Here is a 21,993-nt window from a genome sequence, read left to right as displayed (position 1 = left end):
TCTCATAGAATCCAAACTAACTCCACACATGTGATTTTAAATTTATGGGAGCAGCTCTGATCTCACGGAGAGGTTTGTTGGTTAGGTCAGCCATGCTTGTTGCCGTTTTGTATCTAACCGTATGAGTTGTGGATAAGTAGTCTCGGTCTGGTCCTTATTGCGTCCCGAAGACCGCGCTGACTGTGTTTTAGTTCCACTTTACTTGGGATATTTAAATAATCAAATTTTGGATGTTTGTGAATCATTCTCGAATCTTTAGCAGCCAAACCGCGAATATTCTAAGAATCGGAAATTTCACACACCTTTAGTCAACATATAGCGTTGTATGTTCAACCAAGTAAAACACACTACATAGTTAACTTGGAATTTTGGAAATTTGGAATTATAAGTCATGGCACCATTTCAGATTATTTTTTCCAGCTCAGCAGCACAAAAAGCATTCTGGGATACAGCTGATAGTGAAGCATGCTAGCGTCACTCCCTCCAAAACTGGCCAATAGAGGCAGTCGGACAGCTGGGCATTAATGACGTCACCAGCTACAACAAAGCGTCGCCATATTGAAAACAGGGCAAAAGACGAGTCACAAACAGTTGCTCTGTCGTGCATTCTAATACAAACGCGTTTAACTTTCGTCTTATTTGTGATCTCTTTTCCGTCGGAATAACTAAAAGTTGCTGTGTTGCGGGTTGTCACACAAGGAGGAGTTCGAGCCGCATTTGAAGTTCTTCATTCTTCCTCGTGAGAAGAAAAGGAGAAACAAATGGCTGAAAACAATTAATCGAGGAACAGTAAAAGAAGACAGTTCCGTGGACTATTCTCGCCTGTGGGAACCTAAATCCAAGCACATTTACGTTTGCAGCCGACATTACTGGCGAGTAAACTTTAATACTTTTTTTTGCCCCAATTAGCTGCTAGGATTCAATAGACTAGGCAGTGGTTATTATTACCTAGCCGGCAGCTCGCAAAGCGTTATTTTTCTTTTGCCGTGAACTGCTCTGATTAGTCAATCGGAATATTATTGGCCTGGTGGGAATTGGTTATTTTGCCGTGACGTGTTCACGGCTAAATAACGCTTGGAGGCGAATTACCGGTTACGGCAGAAATAATCACTCCGTATATACACCCAGTTTTCTTAGTTTCACACAGTACATATTCCACGTAATTGATAAAGGTCAACTTACTGGGTGACTTTATGAGGTAGTTGTAGATGTTTCCGAACTCCACTGCAGGCCATTCCTTTGGTTTGTTCATCCAGCTATCAGCTGTGACTTTGTATGGGCAGACTTGAAAGCCAATACACGGTAATTTTAAATTGTATCGCCTCCCCGCGTCTGTCGGCTGTGACTCGTGATAATAGTAAGCCATGTTTAAGACATTTTTATGTAAAAAAGACGCAAAACACACCTGAAATATATGAATTTCAGACGTTGTCTACAGAATGTTTAGCTGTGCGTGCCTCCTTCGCAAAATGGCGAGACATCGCTAAGCAAGGTGACGTCATCGTGACATCACGCCGACTTTCTCCATAAGGAGGGCTCACTACGAGTGAATAATAGAAGTGTCCTTTGAGTTTTAATGGAGTGGGACAGGCTTTCACGCAGTCTTGTGAGGTGTGCAGACCCTAAATTTGGAGGGGCAGTGCGGACCTATTCATTTTCAGTGTAAATACTTTGGCACATGTGACGTATTAAACTTTAATACGAATATGATCAAATATATCTGATTATCGATTATTTTCAGTGTTGGGCACGTTACTTTAAAAAAGTAATTAGTTACATTACTCACTACTTCTTCTAAAAAGTAACTGACTTAGTAACAATTACTCTATAGTAAAATTAACTAGTTACCAGGGAAAGTAACTATTTCCGTTACTTTAAAAAGAACTTGTTGTATGTCAAAGAATTTGAAATTTTCTGAGCAGTATTCGAGTCAGTGGAATAGAGAACAGACAGGTAGTTAACTTGTTAGGTGCTTCAGCAGATTTGAATTCCTTACCACAGATGTCGACAAAAGCTTTGCCCCGGGACATAAATTACACATTACATGCAGGTTCTTTCCTTTAATTTCGACAAACTTGAAATAGTGTCTATATCTCCACCTCTTAAAGGACAATTTTTCTTCTGGCTGCTCTGCCATCCCGACCCTGTGCATGTTTTGCGTGTGTGTTTGCCGCACGCGCTGTTCCGGTTTGCTTGTGAAATCACCGGCTCTGATTGGCTTACCACGACACATGACTCTAACCCTCAGCCAATCACAATCACTTCCATCGCATCTCTCGAGGGGCTGCATTCAGGTAGGCTAGTTTCCCGACAATTCACGTCACCTTCAAAGCGTCTGCCGTCCTCAAGATGGAAGCAGAATTATTGCTGGCTGACAGTGGGAGATGGGAACAAGGCTAGCATCAGGTGTAGCAAACACAGAAACGTTACCAACCTTTGGAAAGCATTGTCTAATTGAATGAGCAGGGACAAACAGCTTGGAGTCAGAAGTACGTGCGCTATTCTCGAACCTGAACGCACCCAAAGTCTTGGATGACAAATCAACAGAGCAGAGAGTCGACTCGACACGGCTGGTAGTTTCTTCAATTTATTCAGAGTAAGTAACGCACCGCTTTTGACCGTCAGTAACGGTAACGGTGTTGTAACGGCGGAAAAAGTAATTAGTTAGATTACCGTTACTGAAAAAATAACTCCGTTACGTAACGGCGTTATTTATAACGACGTTACTCCCAACACTGATTTTTTTTTTTTTTTCTTTACACTGTCATGACAATATTCATTCATTCATTCAGTATATACAGAAATGCAAGCTGAATTATTTCACCATGTAGTGGAAATGCAGCCTTGGAGCAAGCTACCAAGAAAACAAACTCCACTTAACCTTGCTGTTGGTGGACTTTGAAGAGGTTTAACAAGCCAAGCGACCCACTGGGCTTCACTCAGGGAAGTTAATCCTTCTATTAAGGGCCTTCATATGAAGTTAGATTGACTGCAAGAGACATTTTATGAGGCTGTTTTTGCTACACCAGGAACATTTCTTAAAAAAGTATATAAATGAAGAGTGTTTATTAGTCAGTGAACACAGCAACTACCCTTAGTGACCCACTCCAGAAGCAGGTGGCTTTTAAACATAGCTATGTTTGGAACGATCAAGGGCACCTTATCTGTGAGTGCAGTTGGGAACCCCTCTCAGATTTGATACATTTGCTTGCTCTATAAAGTGTTGGAGCAGCATAGGACAAACCTAATGTAACAACGTCCTAACCTTTGGCCACTCTGTCTTGAAAACCATTCCGTCTTGCACAGAGTTAATAACGTGTGCATCATCCTTGATGAGAAGTGGCCTAGGTTCACAGTTGGACGTTTTTCACAACATAAAATCTTTTTCCGGACTCTCAAGTCACAAGATTTCTTGGCAGTGAAAGCTTTGAGTAGCCATCTCCTGCTAATACATTAGTTTCCAAAGTGCTTTTACAGGAATTGCTTCGTTCTGCTTAGCCAGAGACTTCACATACCGTTTGTTTTTAGCTGTAGCAGCACAAACGATTTAATTTGCTCACAGAAACTGCTCAGCAAAACACTTCTGGGGATTTCAAACCATTATGTTTAAAAATGAGTTTTAAAAATAGAAATAAAAATTGATATTAATTACAGTGACAAAGAATCGTCACCCTCATTTTTAGAACCCCTTCTTCGTATTATTTGAGGTAGTACTTGCTGTAAAATTTTTAAAGGTGTTTGGGCGTACCTGACCAGTGTCCAGTAGTAGCACCAGATCGGTCGGTACAGCTGTTACTGACAGGTAGGAAGACGCTCTCCCAGCCGCTTGGAGCGTAGCGCCAATTGTGGGACTCCAGGATGAGTGTGCGTTGGGTACCGTACGCGATCATGAAGCAGTAGACGACATGATGGAGCTGGCAGCCGTAACCACAACCCTTATTAATGTTGCACACCAGCTTCCGGGCCTTACTGCAGTCCGGGGGGTTCTAGAAGAAAACACAGTGATTTTAATACATTTTATTGCTCGACCTTCATCTCGCCTCACCTGAAGAGCTGCTCCTTGAATTTTAATAACACCTGATGACTGATCTTGTTTGCTTTGTTACCTTTATTTCATATTACTCGACCCGCTTCCTAACCTTGGCTTGCCTTTTCTGCACCTAACTCTCTCTAATAATCCTACCCTATACTTTATTGCCTAAAGAGTAAATGAAATAACTCAGATTTATCATTTTCAATAGACAGCAAAAGACAATTACATAATTTCCCCTTGTGCCATTGATCTCTGTTGCTGTTGAAACTATAAAAAGAAAAAAATAAACCCCTCGCATCATTAGCAGCACCAATGGGCCTCTTTGCTCCACTCAGTGACATGTTCCATTATTACAATGGACAAGGGCATAGTGTTATTTTTTTCTCTGCCAATTAACACACACAGGTCGGCTTCCATAAATACTTGTAAGCTCATATTAGTTGTTGTCTGGAAATAGATCTCTGTAGTACTGTTCAACTATGTGCTTGAAAGATGTCTAAGTCTGCAGCGGAGGCATATAAACACCCCCCCTCCCCATTTCCAGATATTAAATAAATACAAAATATTTCTAAATGCTAGTGGTGGAATTTCAAAAATTGAACACCACTCTACTCATACAAAGAGTAACGTGATGGGAGAAGAATAAACAGCTTAACACCAGCTACATTGTTCTTAATCAGTTTTTTTTTTTTTTTTTAAATACATTTTATAGTTGTTGTCTTTTTAAACATAAAAATGCAAATGAGTGATGCATGAGTAGGGTTGAATTTCAACATGTAATATATAGTGGAGGAAAAATGCCCAACAAAGAAGTACCATCAATTTATTGAGGGCCAGTAGTGATACAATGATCCCTCGCTACTTCGTGCTTCAAACTTGCGCCCTTAGTTCAGCGCACATCCCCCCCCCAAAAAAAAAAAATAAAATAAAAAATAAATAAATAAATACAAATGAGCTGTCCCTATCCGATCACGTAGTCTCTCTCTCCCTTCTGCTCTTTTCTTGGTCTGGCAGTGCACTGGAGTTGCTTATTAAAGTTCATGATGATTGGCAGACGTTAAAGGGATCCTCTATTTTTATGACAAGTAATTCTTAAAAGATAAATGTTAGTATGATTTATAAAAAATTGATATTAAAACCCCTCTTAATGTTTTTGTTTTAATAAAGTTTGTAAAATTATTTTAAGTTATAGGTCGCCATTCTTGTTACGTCGCAGTGCGTGACGTCACCGGTCCCGTTGCAGAAATTCCAGCGTGTCACTCGTTAGCTTTCCCAACATTTCGTCAGTTCTACCCTTCCTATTTGAACCAGATCTGAAAAGTGAAGAGCAGGACAGCACTGTCGGTCGTTCACAAGACGAGCTTCAGGGAAAAATGCATGCAGCAAATACCCGATAAGACAAAAGTTGGGCAAAACTGGTGATGCGAGAGTGTATGCTGTTTGGAACTCCGGTTGGGAGCGAGAGTGTATGCTGTTTGGAACTTTGGTTGGGAGCGAGAGTGTATGCTGTTTGGAACTCTGGTTTTATCAGCAGATATTTAAGGTAAGCATATTGCGTTTTCAAACTCATCCCAATATAATTATGTAGATTGTTAGCATCCAGAGCTGTCGTGTGCTTTACATACAGTACAGGCCATAGAGCACACCTTGTGTAATCCATGTCTTGTACATTGTAACGCGTGGTAGCTAGGATACGTGTATAAAAGTACCAAAAAGGGGAGAAGCTTCCACTATGCACATTTATTCACAAAAAATAATATTTCCACCTTGACCACTCTTCACTCGGGAGCTCAGCAGTACGCAAACACGTGTTCCCTGACAAATTTCATAATTGTTGTGAGGTCCACGTCAGAGTAACTGTCGTCACTGTAGCGTGCCATAGTGCTTTAATTATTTAGTATGATTTGGGGGAAACTCCCACGAAGAATAGGCAACATAAAAGATAGCAATAGTAATCCAAATCCGCGTTTTTTACTCACTTGAAGATCCAGGAATTAGACCGATCCCATGGCAATGTCGCAGCCGCGATCAGGCCGTCGATTCCACAAAATAGAATGATCCGAAAAGCCGCTGTGGGACCGACGAATCAAAAAAATGGACAGATCCGTAACCAATATTGCAGACGCAGTGGGACCGTCAGATTCAGAAAATAGACGGATCCCTTACTTGACTGAGGATCCGGGAAAAATGTTCGGGCGCCAGTTGTAACGCGTGGTGGGTAGGATACGTGCATACAGGGACCAAAAAGGGGGAGAAGCTTCCACTTATGCACATTTATTCACTAAAAATAATAATTCCAACTTGACCACTCACTCCACTCCCCTTGTTTCCATTTGACTGGAAATTGCATCCAAAAGCAGCACATCGTGGCATTTTACTTCGCGAGTTTAGGCAGCAATAAGCAATTGTTGAACACGCTACACATTTGGAAACATCCCAATTACGTCATCACTGCGAGCACGCAAACCATGGCGCCAACTAACGGTCAAAATATGGACTAAACATTATAAAATATTGCCATTGATTTAACATTTAATGTTTCATATTTTAGTACAAGAGAACAATTGTGGTTCGTTAGAGCCTACATATATTTAAGTTAGAGGATCACTTTAAGGTTTGATCTTGCTAGAGATGCTTGGAAGCTGAAACTTTAAAGCGATTCATGCATTAATCATCGTTTAGCTTGTTAAACAGTTGCTGTGGCAACTCATTGTGTGTAAGAGAGCAGCTTGAGCGGATTTGAGTGGACTCATTCAATGAAGCATTTAATAAAGACAAGCATTTTTTTACTTTATTCGTATCGTAATTTTTGGACTATAAGGCACACCTGACTATAAGCCGCCACCCACCAAATTTGACACAAAAAAGACATTTGTTTATAGGTAAGTCGCACCGGACTATAAGCCGCAGCTGTCCTCACTGTATTATGGGATCTTTACACCAAAAGATATTAACCGGTAACAGTTTTGACAGCGGCGTCATAAGACTTTCATAATTATGACATGAAACCATCATGAGCATTAATGAATGCTTATGACAGATGTAATTTAGGGTCATCGGGCAATTTATCTTACTTTTGAATGGCTGTAAACGATCCCAGCTGGACATTATTGGAGTTAGTGACAAAATGTGACAGATTACACTTAATGATAGCTGTCATAAGCACTCATTAATGCCCATGACAGTGCCATTTCATAATTATGACGGTCTTATGACGCCGCTGTCAAATAAAGTGTTACCTATTAACCCAACTAAATCAACAAATAAGCTGCACTGGACTATAAGCAGAAGGATTCAAAATGAAGGGAAAAAGTAGCGGCTTATAAATTAAAAATTACGGTATTTAAAAATTATTCGGTGGGACAGTAACATGTTTAAAACTTATCATAATTATTACATATGATGTATTTAAAAACCATTTATTAAAATATATATAGACAGATGTTTTTTTTTAAAATTATACTTTGGGGGAAAAAAGTGAAAAAACATGTTGTTTATATATCTCTTTCCAATGCTAAATTTGAATAAATGCATTGAACACACACAAAAAATATATATGGCGGAAAACACAGACAAGGCTGAAAAAGCAGTTTCTGCTCTTGCACCCCTCTTTAAAATAAACAGCTGTATCTTGAAAGGTGGAAAAGCGCTATATAAGTATAACACCATTTACCATTTAAGCCAAAAGAACTGTTGTGTTTGATAAAACAATGTGTCTATATGCTGCCATAGCAGATTCATGGCGCAATAAGCCCCCAAACTATTTGTAATTTGTTCGTTTTACCCTGGAAACCCCCGTTTACAGACATCGCGCAACTGCTTTTGTTTCAACCCAGCCATAAAAAGAAGGTAAGTATTAGTATTTAATATTTGAAATGTCTGTTATTTTTAGCTTAGAATCATTAATTCATTTCTAATAATTAGTTTAAAAAAAAAAAAAAAAAAAAAAAACTAAAAAATTATTCACTCGCATATTTTAAACATTTAAAAAAATAACGTCACAATGAAAAGTCACGGATATGTACTTCATTACTATCGCTTAATTGTATTTTTTTCGTTACTGTTGCATTTCCCCCAATATTTTAGATGATAAATAATCGATCCAAACAAAGAAAAATGGGGGAAAAAAACGTTTAAAAGGGTAAATATATGAAAATGAAGATCTCGACCACTCCTTGATGTCTACAATTTCTGCATCGCGACCCTTGTTATATGTTTCACCCTTAAAATTCCCCAAAAATCCGGCTGTGGCCATTCACAGCTGTGTCTTGACACTCGGTGATACATGCTACATGGAGTTTTTGGATTGAAAAGAGGTAGGTACGCGATTGCCTGGCACAGCCAGACTATTCTCCCTGTATTTTTCAAACACTGTGAGGAATAGTCAGGGACCCAGCTCATTAACGGCCTCTCGAGCAAGGTCCAAAATCAACAGTCCAATCAGATTTGTTTATTTGCGTGACGTGTTCTTAACGAGTAACGTCACTCTTGCGCGCCGAAAGTCGTCCCTACAACAACACAGATGGCGAACGGGAGAGCCGAGAATATGTTCCAATCCGCGGTAAAACCAGTTTTACATTACCAAAAACACATCAAAACAAGTCATTGACAGCAGTCAACATGGCTCGCGCTATCCATGTTGAATAAACTTCTCCATTCTCCGCTCACGCTAATTAGTTGTCGCTTTAACAACGTCATGTCTGCCAGTCGCTGATTGGTCCACTCCGCTGTCTGTTTGCTGTAGCTTGCTCCGCCCTCGGAATTTGATCCGCCGGACGGTCGCCAGACTCAATCGCTGGAACAGCGGTGAGTCTGGTATACCAGGCAAGGTACGCGATAATATCTCGTTAAAATCGTCTTCAATTCTGCTCTCGTGTGCTCTCGCCTCCAATTAGGGTTTTACTGTTTAAGTATTTTTTTTTTTATTTTTATTTTTTTTAAATGCCCTCCTGTTCAAAATTTTTCTTCCCCCAGAAAATTGAGATTTTAAGCTTTCCAGTGATGTATCACACATGGATTCTGGTCCCCATTAACAGCGAAAAACAAGGGATACCTGTAGTTGATTGACAGATCATGACGACAGTAGAGCAGGGCGTGGTGTTTCAGCACATTCAATGGAGACGTCCACAGCGACAGAGCTTAAAGAGTGGCCTTATCTATCCACAAATTTGATGCCTCATATAATGTACTTGGCAATCTTTTCAATCAATTTAATTTTACAGGGTTGTTAACGGCACTCATTTCTGTGGTGTGTCAAATTATTTTTTACATTTTAGAAGGAACATACATTGCTTTCACACTATGTGTTCACCTATATTTCACCTTCTCTCAACACTGTATTAGTTCCTTAGACTTATTTTCCCTTGCTTCACTCAAACTTACTTCTTCTTCCCATCTCATGAATTAGCTTTACTATGATAAAAAAAAAATAAAAAAAAAAATGTGTTGTGTAGAATACCAAATGACACCAGGGGAAAGAAACAACCATGCATAGAGCGCAGAAAGGGAAAAGATAAAAAGCAACCCGGCAGAGTGACACAGGCTGTTTTGTAACCAAGTCGCGCGTTTGTGATACTGAACGACTCGACAATCCCTGTGCCAACCTGCTTCCTAAACAGCAATTACATGGCTGATGGGAGTGTTTTCCTCATTAGGGTTGCTGCAGCTGTGGAGGGTTCAGAGTATTCCACTCGCATTTAGTAGAGTGTGAGGAAGAGGAGGACTGGTAGGAGGTTGAAAGTAGAGTAGTGGGCTAAGACAAAAGAGGATGAAAAATGGAAAGCTCCATTAAGTAAAACTCCCTTTCTCTGTGTGCTGCAGTGACTTTTAATCATGTGGCGATGCATTAATTCAAAATGTGAGGGACTTGCATACCAATAATCTACAGTAGCAGACTCACAAAGAGCTTTTATGAGTTTTTTTTTTTTTGTCTTTCACACCTGACCTTGGAGAGCATGATGTGCATGTGCATGAGATCAATGTATGCTGCATAGCATTGATACCACTGGTGTATCCTTCGTATGAAACAGAATAATACTGAAGCTGGTGGTTAAAGAATAAAGGCTGTAGTTTTCATGCATGCATACATCAGTTGCGTGTCGTGCAGGACTGTCACGAGGCTGTTTAAAAGTGGTATAATACCGAGGCAGCTGGAGAGTGATTCATTTCATGGGAACCACTTAATGTCGTTTTGGGGAATGGTTTAAAAAAATGATGAAAAGCGAAGCATTTTCACTATATTATCGACAAATACAGTACTTTAGCAGCTAATTCGTGCATTATTGCCAACGACTGGAATCCAGTGTGGAGCAGATGTTTGTCTGCAACGAATAATATTTAACATTAACAATGATTTAAAAATTTAATTTTAGAAAATACGCTGAAAAAATATTAAACTGGTCAAAATAACATGAATAATTTAGGCCCCCCATCAAAAGATATGACATTCTTTGCACACTATTTTTAGGGGTGTTAGATCAACATGCCAAAATCAAGTTGATAACAAATTAAATTGTTATGTTTTGTCCGTGCCCCTTTGGGAGAGGGGCGGAAACCCCATCTATAGAGCACATTTCCGCCGGAGGATAATTTTGAATCTGCCATTTTAGCATCTGTGCTGAAAGCGCCTGCAGGCACCAGTCAACTGCCTAAGGTAAATATAATTTCCTTTAACAAATTAACCTCTAGAAGTGGGAAACATCACTTGAGAATTGTTGTTTTCACGCTATTTAATGCAGTCTCTATATTGGTACTGCTGGTTTAAGCTAATGTTGTCCGCCTCTGTCGCCAGCTAACAATCTAACGCTATTCTCAGAGGCTTTTACATTTTGTCTGAATTTTTATTTGTTCTGAAATGACAAATTACACTTTGAAACTTTTCTGAAGCATTATGTACAGTTGTGCAATGTAGAGGAATATATTGATAATCAAGTGTTTAAAGAAAGCTGTCCATTTCCTCTTCAGGTGGTGATTGGCTATTTTCTGCATTTATAAACCTTTAACAAAATTTTCGATAAAGCTTTCTTTTAGTGATCCTTAACTGTTGACCAACTCTAATCCCAACCAAAAGACATTGGGAAAAAAAAAAAATCTCAATATTGCATCATAAATGACATTCAGTAAATTACTAAATGACACTTATTGACAATTGTTATAGGCCTTCATTCACATTCATGATAGATTAGGGTTAGGGAGAATTTTTCAAATCTGTTTGGGTTGGGATTACAGTAGGTCGACAGTCAGGGACCGCTAAAAGTAAACTTTACCAAATTGTCTGTGTTCTGTAGAATGAAGACTATGCTGCAATCCAAGAGGCAATTGAGGACACAACGTTGGGAATTTTCCTCATGGTGCTTGAAGGCCAAGCAGTGGTGGTCAACCTACCAAGTGTCGGAGTGTAACACTGTCAAAAATGCATATATTTGTTATGGAATCAAAATTAAATTATTGAACATTTAATTTGTGTTCTGTGTCCTGTAATTGATTAATTGTAATATGTAGTTCTTTCATAAAGTATTGGCAGAATATGCTTTATGAACATAAAAATAAACAAATTGAATATTAAAAATGCATTGGAAATCTCTTAAAATTTTGTATATGTCAATGAAACAAGTGTGCTGTTAAAACAATTTAATTGTTTGCTAAATGTGAACAAATTACAGATGATAAATGGATGATACATGATAAAATCCGATTTACATAGCATAAAATAGGTGGAGTAAAAAGGAAACATTATGGTGTAACATGATTTTGTTATGTGCAATATTCACGTTGGCATACCATGTTTTTATTGTGTGCAACTAATGTCCATACTTTTTTATGTAACTCAACAGATTTTTTTTTCCCAGTGGTGCAGCCACAAGTAGATGAAAAAGTGAATTACACGGTGTCAAATTTTAGGGGCATTCTGGAGTCCTGATAACTTTTTTTTTTAAATGAAAAGGTAGTAAAAATGTTCTGTTCAACAATTCTTCCATTTCTTTTAAAATGGGTGACGACAATCTGAAATTTTGCTATTTTAGCAAGAAGCATGAATCAAGGCAAACGCTATTTTTGGTGGGCCACACAAAATGTTGCGGGCCATATCTTGACCCCGGTCCTTGACTTTGATACCCTTTATGTAGTCATTGAGATGTATGAATTGAAAAGGCCTTTTGCACAAAATGCAATACACAACACTTAAAGTTGAATTAATGTATGTGGGTTATGCTTCCTTGGAAGATCTAAAACATACTTTCCATTAGAATTTTCTGACACATAAAATTAAAGATAACAGAGCAAATCATGCAATTTTCTATAATGAGTGTGAGCTGGAGGCTAGCGCAATTGACTTGCAAGCGGCTGGATGCACCTAAGACTGGTCGCTAGCTAATCACGCTAAATATAAACCACCAACCTTTCACACACACATTTACACCAACGGGCAATTTAGTCTTTAATTAAACAAACACGCGTGTTATTGGAATGCGAGAGGATGAGCACCATAATAAAAATAACAATTAGAAGGATAATAAAGCAGTGATTGTCTCCATATTTGAGCGGAGAAATTAATTCCATTGTTATTTTTGTACTTAGCTTCCTTAGCTTACTGTATTAATATTTGAAATGTAAAAAACTTTAGGCTGATTATCATTAAGGAGTGTCATTAGCTACAGTACCTTTCTGGATACATAAGCTAAAAATGCAAAACAATATTGAATAAGGCTGCAGCTATCGATTATTCAAGTAATCGATTTATCAATTAGTTAGTTCGATTAATCCAGTAATCGGATTAGGAACATTTAATGAGTTGCAGAATAAATTTTAGGAGATGTAAACCAAAGGCTTGCTAAAATTGCACTTTCAAAATAGTATTAAATGTGATTATAAAACCGTTTATATTTTCAAACTATGCAGAAATGCACTTTCATTATTTTCATTTCACAAGTGCAATAAGTAAAATACCTGAGCTTAACTTCAAACAGTAAAATAAATAAATGAGGATAGAAGTACAACAAAAGAACAATTAGCTAACTTGCATAGCAAAAGTCCGCAAGCTTAAATGCTATAAAATGCGAACTTTTTTTTATAATAATGCTCTTAACAAATCATTCAAACACATATTCCCACAGAAAACTACTTAATATACCTCTAGGCTAAATTACGAATGCGTAAACAATGATATTAGCTCAAACAAAAACTTAAAACCCAATGTTGGTCTTAAAAGGGAGCAGCTGGATCCAGGCATATTAGATGAGTTATGTCATATTCACTTTTGCAAGTAGAGGGCAGTTTACCCACCTAAATGAATAAAACTAAATACCGTATTGGCCCGAATATAAGACGGCCCTGATTATAAGACGACAACCTCTTTTTCAAGACTCAAGTTTGAAAAAAAGACTTTTTGAACACCAAATTAATTTTTAGAAAGAAAATAATGACAGTACATCTGAAACAAATTATAACAATATATTTGAGAGAAAAAGCATGTTATTTTTGCCTCATTCAAATCTTAATATCTGAACATTTAAATATGTAAACTAAAGTGCAATCACATTCGTAAATGAATGGCTTCTGGTTTTTGAAATGTAAATAAACCAATCTATTGTGATAAAACAACAAAATTGCAATAACTGCATTAACCATCAAAGTGAAGTCTAACTGTAGTCTTGAAACAAATCTGAAAAAGGAAAAACATTGCAATAACATAATGCAAACTGGTTAAACTTGAGATTAGCTGAGATCTGCCATGACAGAACATCGCTTCAATGATATCTGGCGCCATCTAGCGTCGTGAATGGGTATAACGTCTAGACTGCGAATATAAGACAACCCCCCACTTTTTCAGCCTTATTTCAATGCAAAAAACACCGTCTTATATTCGGGCCAATATGTACAAAAACCTTCAAAACAAACCATTAAGCCACTAATTAAAGGAACCCTCAAGACAGCAAAATTTGATTCAAAGCTTTTTTCTAATCGAATTACTCGAGTTAATAGATTAATCGTTAAAGCTCTAATATTGAACAATGATCATTTTGCCACTCACAGTATGTCAAGATTGAAGTGTGCCGATAAATGATGCTAATATCACTCATCTTTGTTAGATACATGCTGACTAGAATACGTCGCTCTCATTCGGAGCAGGATTTAGTTTGACAAAGTCACAAACTTTACTAGTTGTGGTCAATAAAAAAAAGTTGCTCACTTAAATGAATGTGATTGCGCTTATAAAAACTTCAAATGAGTTCAACATTCACTTGCCACAAAATCCTAAACTAGATGTCTGGCTGTAAACTAAAAGCCTGGTGCAAATAGACTTCCATGGAGTCACTCGCTCAGCTTAGTTTGACAATAAAGTAAACAGACTTTCTAGCTATTGGACTCAAATCAAAACACCCTGCTGGGTTTTTCTTGGCAGACATATTATTTTGAATTATTTTGTTGGACTGGTAATGCACATGTAATGTACATCAAAAGAGACGTGCATACAGCTCACATGGCAATGGTACAAAGCTGGGACAGATTTTTAACCCAGTTGAACAGATGGAGGGGATTAATTCTTCATAATGTGCAAATATATTACACCCAACATTATTTGTCGCCTTTAGCCCTCATCAGATTGCAAAGTCACTGAATGCTTGATTCGGCGAAGTTTTAAACGTGCAAAATCAGATGCACCCGTGATCGCTTACGTAAGCTGTTGAGGAAATTGATCTAAAAACGGGGGCACTCAAGATTGCATCAGCTGTTTTGTGCTTTTCTGAGAGGAGGACATGCAAATAGATGAGTTAAGCATGCACAATGTAATTTATTAAATCTTGCCATGGCTGATTTTGCGTCTAAATATCACATCTGAAAGGCAGGTGCAAATGGCACTGCTTTGCACCTGCCATGATTGTGCCAGCAGGGAGTATAGCAAAATTAGAAGTGACGTGGATAACTTTTCAGTTCATATGAATATTTTTGATACATTGGTCAGGAAATCATTCTAGGCATATTTTACAAGTAACTCATAAACAGAAAAACACAATTTTCATCCTTCGGCTGTGTGTTTATCACTAGTAGACGTCCAATCCATTTGAACTGGGAGGGTGGCAGCAAATGAACATTCGTTCATTCGCTGCCATCCCTCCCAGTTTAAACGGATTCAACATCTATGGCCATCAGTGGCAGCCAATAACAGGCAATGAGGTAATTTTGGGCAATTTGAGGTCATTTACCTGTTGATTTTCAGTTACTTCCTGTTGATTTTGGGGTATTTTACAGGCCGCTTCCTGTTGATTTTGAGTTACAGAACAGGAAGTGACCTGAGAATCACCAAAATTAATAGGCAGTGACTCAAACTCAACAGGAAATGATCTGTAAATGTCTTGAAAATCGGACAGAATGACTGAATGCTCTGGTTTCGTATGAACGAACGTTCCCAGTCTAAATGGATGTGGCGTCGTGCACCGTCAATGCAGCCTTAGAGTCAAATGAGACACTATTATGAATATTTTGGTAGCAACTTGTTTGTTCTTTTTATTTTTTTTAGACATTGACACCTTTTCAAAACGATATCTCGATTCTTGGCAGGAGCATATCGATAATCTTTTGTGATACAAAGTATCATGATATATCACCATTTCGATATTTTGTCACACCCCTATTACCCAGTGTTGTCAGTCACGCGTTACCTATGATTACTTTCTTTCAGTTACGAGTAATCTAGCGCGTACATTTTTCCAAACCACTAATCTGATTAAAGTTTGTTTCCTTAGTGTCTGTGCGTTACTATTTTGTTATTGCCTCATAATGTCTGTAGAATGAAGAATATTGTAGTCATGTACGAAGACCATTTTGAATAAAAAAAATGCTAGAAAAGTTCCCGGTAAATGTTTCCATGGTAACCATTCACCGCTACTTCCTGTTTTGGTCTTGAGTCACACACGCTAAGTGTTGTGGGACTGAGAAAGGCGCGGGCGCACATTTGAGCCAAGTGTTGAGATGTGCGAGGGAATGTTGATCTGTGTACATCCATACATGTACGAAGTTGAGTATTTTTACTTCATTCTGGAGGGTAAACCCCTACATGCCATTTCGTAGCTTTGCCGTATCAACGACGGACAGTCATCGCTCCAAGTTGGCAAGCTTTGTTTGTTCATATTCTTGTTGCACATTTATGCCGTGAGGTGATGTGTTCGTTTAGCATCTTTGGGATGTGTTGTAAGTCCGACTGAGTGTAAAGTGCTTTGCTGCCGCCACGTTTTGTGGCCAAATTGGCTGCGTGTGCGTACGGCGAACTTGTGTACTTGTGTGCGCGCATCCGCGACCGCCCCCACCTTTGTGTTTATTGCACTGTGCAATTCATTTGTGTGTTGTTGATTATTGTGCAGTAAATTTGCATTTTTTACATTGGCACTGATATGCTGTTAACCCCTACACCCTAACCCGTTCAGAATTTTTGACATTAGGCTTAATCTTCGAGTTAGTGGGGTTTATTTAGTCGGTGGAGTTTATTTCAACAAAATTCATGCAGTTTGTCAGTAATTTGTTAGTTTCAAGGCTCCGGAGTGGCTAAACTAGCGCTAGTCAATGGTGGTTGAAATCAACGCCATCGACTAATTAAACCTCCGCTAACTCGAAGATTAAGCCTTATGTGAAAAATTCTGATCTACCCCTCTAAATTCAATTATCGGAAAGTCAATTAACATGCGATGATGGCAAAGGGAGAAAAATTGGTAAAAGGTAACTGATTAATTACTTTGAAAGTAACTTAGTCACTTTGATAATGAAGTACTCAGTAAAATAACTAGATTACTTTTTTGAGGTGTAATCAGTAATCGGTAATTAAATTACTTTTTCAAGTAACCTGTGACAACACTGGTGTTACCACACTTTGAGAATAACTTTGTGAGCAGAATTTAAAATGCCAATCATTTGTAACTTTAGTTATTGTTTTTATTTTAACAATGAAACACATTATTGACTTTACTGTTTATACAAGGCCCGGTGACTAACATTTAAAAAACAAACAAATAAAAAATACAAACAGTTCAAGTAAATTTTAATCGTTTTTATGATGGCTGTCAAACGATTAAAATTTTAATCGAGTTAATCACAGCTTAAAAATTAATCAATCGTAATTGATCGCAATTCAAACTATCTATAAAATATGCCATATTTTTCTGTAAGTTATTGTTGGAATGGAAAGATAAGACACAAGACGGATATATACATTCAACATACTTTACATAAGTACTGTATTTGTTTACTATAAAATTAAATCAACAAGATGGCATTAACATTATTAACATTCTGTTAAAGCGATCCATGGATAGAAAGACTTATAGTTCTTAAAAGATAAATGTGAGTACAAGTTATAGAAATTTTATACTAAAACCCCTCCTAATGTTTTCGTTTTCATAAAATTTGTAAAATTAGTAGTACTACTAGTAGTACTAGTATTACTAGTAGCTCGCCATTGTTGATGTCAATAATTACACAATGCTCCGGTTGCTGAGAAAACCCATTAAATCAGTCACACCCAAGCGCCAGCAGAGGGCGACAAAAAACACAAGTAACAAATGGACATGACACTGCTGTCATTTTAATCTGTTTGAGCGGGGCATGCGCTCCGTCAAATATTTTAACGTGATTAATTTAAAAAATTAATTACAGCCCGTTAACGCGATAATTTTGACAGCCCTAGTTTTTGTTATTACTATAAAAATGTGTATTTCAGTATAGGTTATTCTTTTTCACGCGGCACACTAGTGTGCCGTGAGGGATCGTCAGGTGTGCCACAAGAATGTATTTATTTATTTTTTTACGTCGTCGGGCAGAGTTGGAGTAGGAAGGAAGGAGTAGGTAGGAAGTTCTCGGTCGTGTGGAGATCCGCGACAATATGGACCCCAGCACTTCCACTGTACATCATTAGACTCCTCAAGTGTCGCTAGCTTAAACGTCATCCCCAAATAAAACACCCGTCGCTTCACACTATGAACTATTTTGTTCGCCTTTGTGAAAGCACATAGAAACAGCAACTTTTTTGAGAAAACTTTTTTGAGGAAAAACTATAAAGGGAAATGAGAAAGCCCTCAAAGCCAGGGCAGGGACATGAATATTACCTGTCTACAAAGCCATTGTCAGCGAGATGCTCGGCCCTAAAGCGGTTAAAGACATTGCTAAAGTCTGAAGTCCCCTGTCTGATAATTCTGAGCTTTTCAAGCCTAACTACAGACTGAGAGCTGTTGAAGAAGATTCCTGCCAAGATATCCGCTTTGTATGAATCTAATAAGGCCTAATTTTAACATTGAGTACGTATAAATACTGAAAAAAATATTTTATACCGTACTGGCCCGAATATAAAACATATAAAATATATAAGACGGCCCCCTCTTTTTCAAGACTCAAGTTTGAAAAAAAGACTTTTTGAACACCAAATTAATTTTTAGAAAAAAAATAGTTACAGTACATCCGAAACAAATGATTATAACAATATATTTGAAAGAAGAAGTATGTTATTTTGCCTCATTCAAATCTTAATATCTGAACATTTAAATATGTAAACTAAAGTGCAATCACTTTCGTAAATGAATAGCTTCTGGTTTTTGAAATGTAAATAAACCAATCTATTGTGATAAAACAACAAAATTGCAATAACTGCATTAACCATCAAAGTGAAGTCTAACTGTAACTGTAGTCTTGAAACAAATTTGAATAAGGACAAACATTGTAATAAAGTAATGCAAACTGGTTAAACTTGAGAGTAACTGAGATGTGTCATGACCAGTGTTGTTAATCTTACTGAAAAAAAGTAATTAATTATAGTTACAAATTACTTCTCCCAAAAAGTTTTTTCCTCAAAAAAAAAAAAAAAAAAAAAAAAAAAAAAAAAAAAAAAAAAAAAAAACAAACAAACAAACAAACAAAAAAAACATTGGCCACACTATGTGAAGTTTTTTGGTACAATTGGCCCGAACCCCATTCCCTAATTTACCCTTTACCCTGAATCAACTGTTAAAAGTTGTTAAAATTGCTCCCATTATTGCATTAGTTCCCTTCTATCTACTTTTGACTTATGAAAGTTTTAAAACTGTTTCATCATTTAAAGATAGATTCAAGTCAAGATTTTGCCGATTTAGAATTATTTTAGATAAAAAGTTACTTAGGTTCGCTAGGAACGTTCTCTACAACAGAGCCGTCCTAAAAAGTCTACTGCTTTAAGATGGCGGCTGTTTACGCATCTAGTGCAGTGTCTGTCATTTTGCATCTAGTTATATCTATATACAGTATATGTGATATCTACCATGTCTACCATATCTACCATAACATGCGGGCGTAGTTTGAAGGCTATCGGCTACAACATGTATTATTGGAGCTACCTAGCATCGCGTTTGCTCGGCGTCACAACTTTCTTGCCTCCTCCCCACTCCTGACTGCTCTGTCGTCACGGTGAGTCCGTCTCCCTCAGACTTTTCGACCAATATAATAACGCATAGTAACGCATGCCTTTCCGTCCTCAGTAACGGTAACGGCGTTGCCAAGATGAGAAAAGTAATTAACCCTTGAGAGTCGAAGGATGCGCCGGCGCGTCCTCAGCGCACGTCGTCTTTGAAGCGCCCTCACGTTTTAATTACGTCACCCACATGCCGTTGGTTGGTCTCGTTTTAAAGTGCGGAAGTTGCGGTTTACTCTCGTTATTATTTGAAGTCAATCGACCGACTAAAACGTGAGATATTGTCATTTAAGTTTTATAGTTTTATTGTCCTCTCAAAAAAACATTAAAACGCTGCATGGATCATTTGTTTATGTCTATATTTCCATCATTTCTTGTCCTTTTTCAAAACAGAAGCTCCATGAAAAAAACACAAATCAAACGAACCCTTTCGAAGTCACAGTGGAAGCACAAAATGCGTTTTTTTTTAAAAATAAATATAACTGCCGTGCGAGGTTCCACCGAACGAAAGGGAGGAGTGTTCTGAAGCAGCGAGGTGGCGAGCGACGGCCGTTTGATTCGAGCGAGCGACTTTGTGTGACTTTGAGAATGAACGGAAAACTAAATTTAGCGCAAGCAATTGTGCTTTTTGATCAACTTGAGGAAGAGGATGGTCCAAATTCGTCATCATCGTCTTCTTCGGAAGAGTCCGTGAGTGAAGATAGTGACGGATTTGAACACGTGGGTGACGCCATCGACGAGCAGAGGTAAGCCAACTCACTTTTTTTTTTTTTTTTTATGCTGAAAATGTTTCTTTTGAAAGTTTCTTTTGATATTGCAAGACAAAGTTAATTTTGATGCAATATAAGTGTGTGTTTGTGTATATAATAATAAAATGTGCATATCAGATCAAAGTCGTACGTGCACGGTGTGTATCCCAGGCAGGAATTTATAATTTGTGGTGTTCTTCTTTCTATATTAAGATTAGGGATGTAGCACATATTCAGCTATGGTATTCTATTCGAGGCCTCAACTAAGCCAAAGCAGCAATGCACAATCCATGTGCCAGTCACCATCTGTGACGGTGCAGAAGGGAGAAGCAAAGCAACTCAAGGCCGGAGGAAATGCCAGCAGTGCGCAAAGGGGGGAAAGAGGACCGACACCCCATGGAAGTGTGGGCTGTGGGATGTAGCCCAGGACGAAACTGCTTTTCGGAGTGGCATGCCTGAAAAAATTTTTACTTGTTTATTGTAAATATTTTTGAAAATACTTTTTTCCCCAATGTTATATACAGTATATATTTTTTTCCCACAATCAGTCTTCTCAATTTGTGTTTATAAATGTGTGTTCAAGAAGCTTGATTGTGTGTACATAGTTTTCATCAGGTGATAGGCCGCAATACCTAAACTCATAAAGAGATGGCCTCTAAACACTTTTTGTGTTAGATGGTATATATTTTTTCACAGTTCTTCACTGTTTGGTCTGCTGTATATAACCTGTTTTGACTAGAGCATGTATAAAGGCAAAAAACGCCTATGGCTATACCTGTTGTTTATGTTGAATTGTCAAATATAAGACTATTTCTTCTAATTTTTTTTGGTTGAATGTTCATCCTAACATGTTGAATAAATATTATAAAGTTTCAAAACGGTTCGTTACGCATGTTTGGTTGTCAATTGGACATCAATATTAAAAATTTTGACAAAACGATTTTGGAAGTTTTGGTCTTTTTGGGCCCAAAATGATGATTTATAATTGGTCAGTGAAGGAAACAACAGTTTGGACATGAAGCTCAAGGTGTCACAAAAAAAGGGACCAAACCAGGCCATCGTAAACAATTCTTTCTTTGAAATATAAAGGCATCTTCAAAGGCATGCAAAATCAGACAAAATAGGCCCAGACCTTAAAGGGTTAATTAGATTACCCACTACTGAAAACAATGACGCCGTTATTAACAACACTGGTCATGACAGAACATTGCTTCAATGATATCTGGCGCCATCTTGCATCGTGAATGGGGAGAGTAGCTGAGATGTGTCATGACAGAACATCGCTTCAATGATATCTGGCGCCATCTAATCATCGTAAATGGTATAATGTCTAGACCGCGAATATAAGATGACTCCCTCTTTTTCAGTCTTATTTCAATGCAAAAAACACCGTCTTATATTCGGGCTAATACGGTAATTAAATATATTGGACAGAATGTAATTTTGGAACATTTTTGGTTTGTGCCGCAAGATTTTTTTCCAATGTAAAAACTTGCCGTGATTCAGAAAAGGTTGAAAACACTGTTCTAGGATAAATGTTACAGAGAGGAGAGAATTAAAGAATTACAGTACATGTTAGCGTTGAGCTTCGACTTAAAGCTTTACAGGGAGATGTGGCATGAAGCGAATCTGTCCTTTCACCTGTACTATACGTCAAAATGTTGTGTGGCAAAAAAAAGCTTGTCTGACAGAAGACTCTCTGAAGGAGCTGCCATGTTCATTGTACGAGTGGACAGATGGAGCAGACAGACATGGAATTAGTTAAATCGGGAATGAGGGGAGAGAATACT

The 21,993-nt window shown here is 37.9% G+C and overlaps 1 protein-coding gene and 1 long non-coding RNA gene across 2 annotated transcripts in view; one reads left to right on the top strand and one right to left on the bottom strand.

Annotated features, from left to right (window-relative positions):
• Window positions 1–21,993, bottom strand: part of fut8b (fucosyltransferase 8b (alpha (1,6) fucosyltransferase)) — a 232,348-nt gene that overhangs the window by 50,726 nt on the left and 159,629 nt on the right. The window contains exon 6 of the mRNA XM_057822895.1: window positions 3,749–3,986. Coding sequence (XP_057678878.1) covers window positions 3,749–3,986 — 238 coding nt within the window. The remainder of the gene's footprint in view (window positions 1–3,748; window positions 3,987–21,993) is intronic.
• The window catches only part of LOC130907607 (uncharacterized), a 65,315-nt gene that overhangs the window by 40,965 nt on the left and 2,357 nt on the right, over window positions 1–21,993 (top strand). The window lies entirely within an intron of this gene.

The sequence above is a fragment of the Corythoichthys intestinalis genome, chromosome 19, assembly GCF_030265065.1.
Source record: "Corythoichthys intestinalis isolate RoL2023-P3 chromosome 19, ASM3026506v1, whole genome shotgun sequence".
Classification (NCBI taxonomy): domain Eukaryota; kingdom Metazoa; phylum Chordata; class Actinopteri; order Syngnathiformes; family Syngnathidae; genus Corythoichthys; species Corythoichthys intestinalis.
Note: the sequence above shows the minus strand (reverse complement) of the source record. Positions and strands in the feature narration are given on the sequence as shown.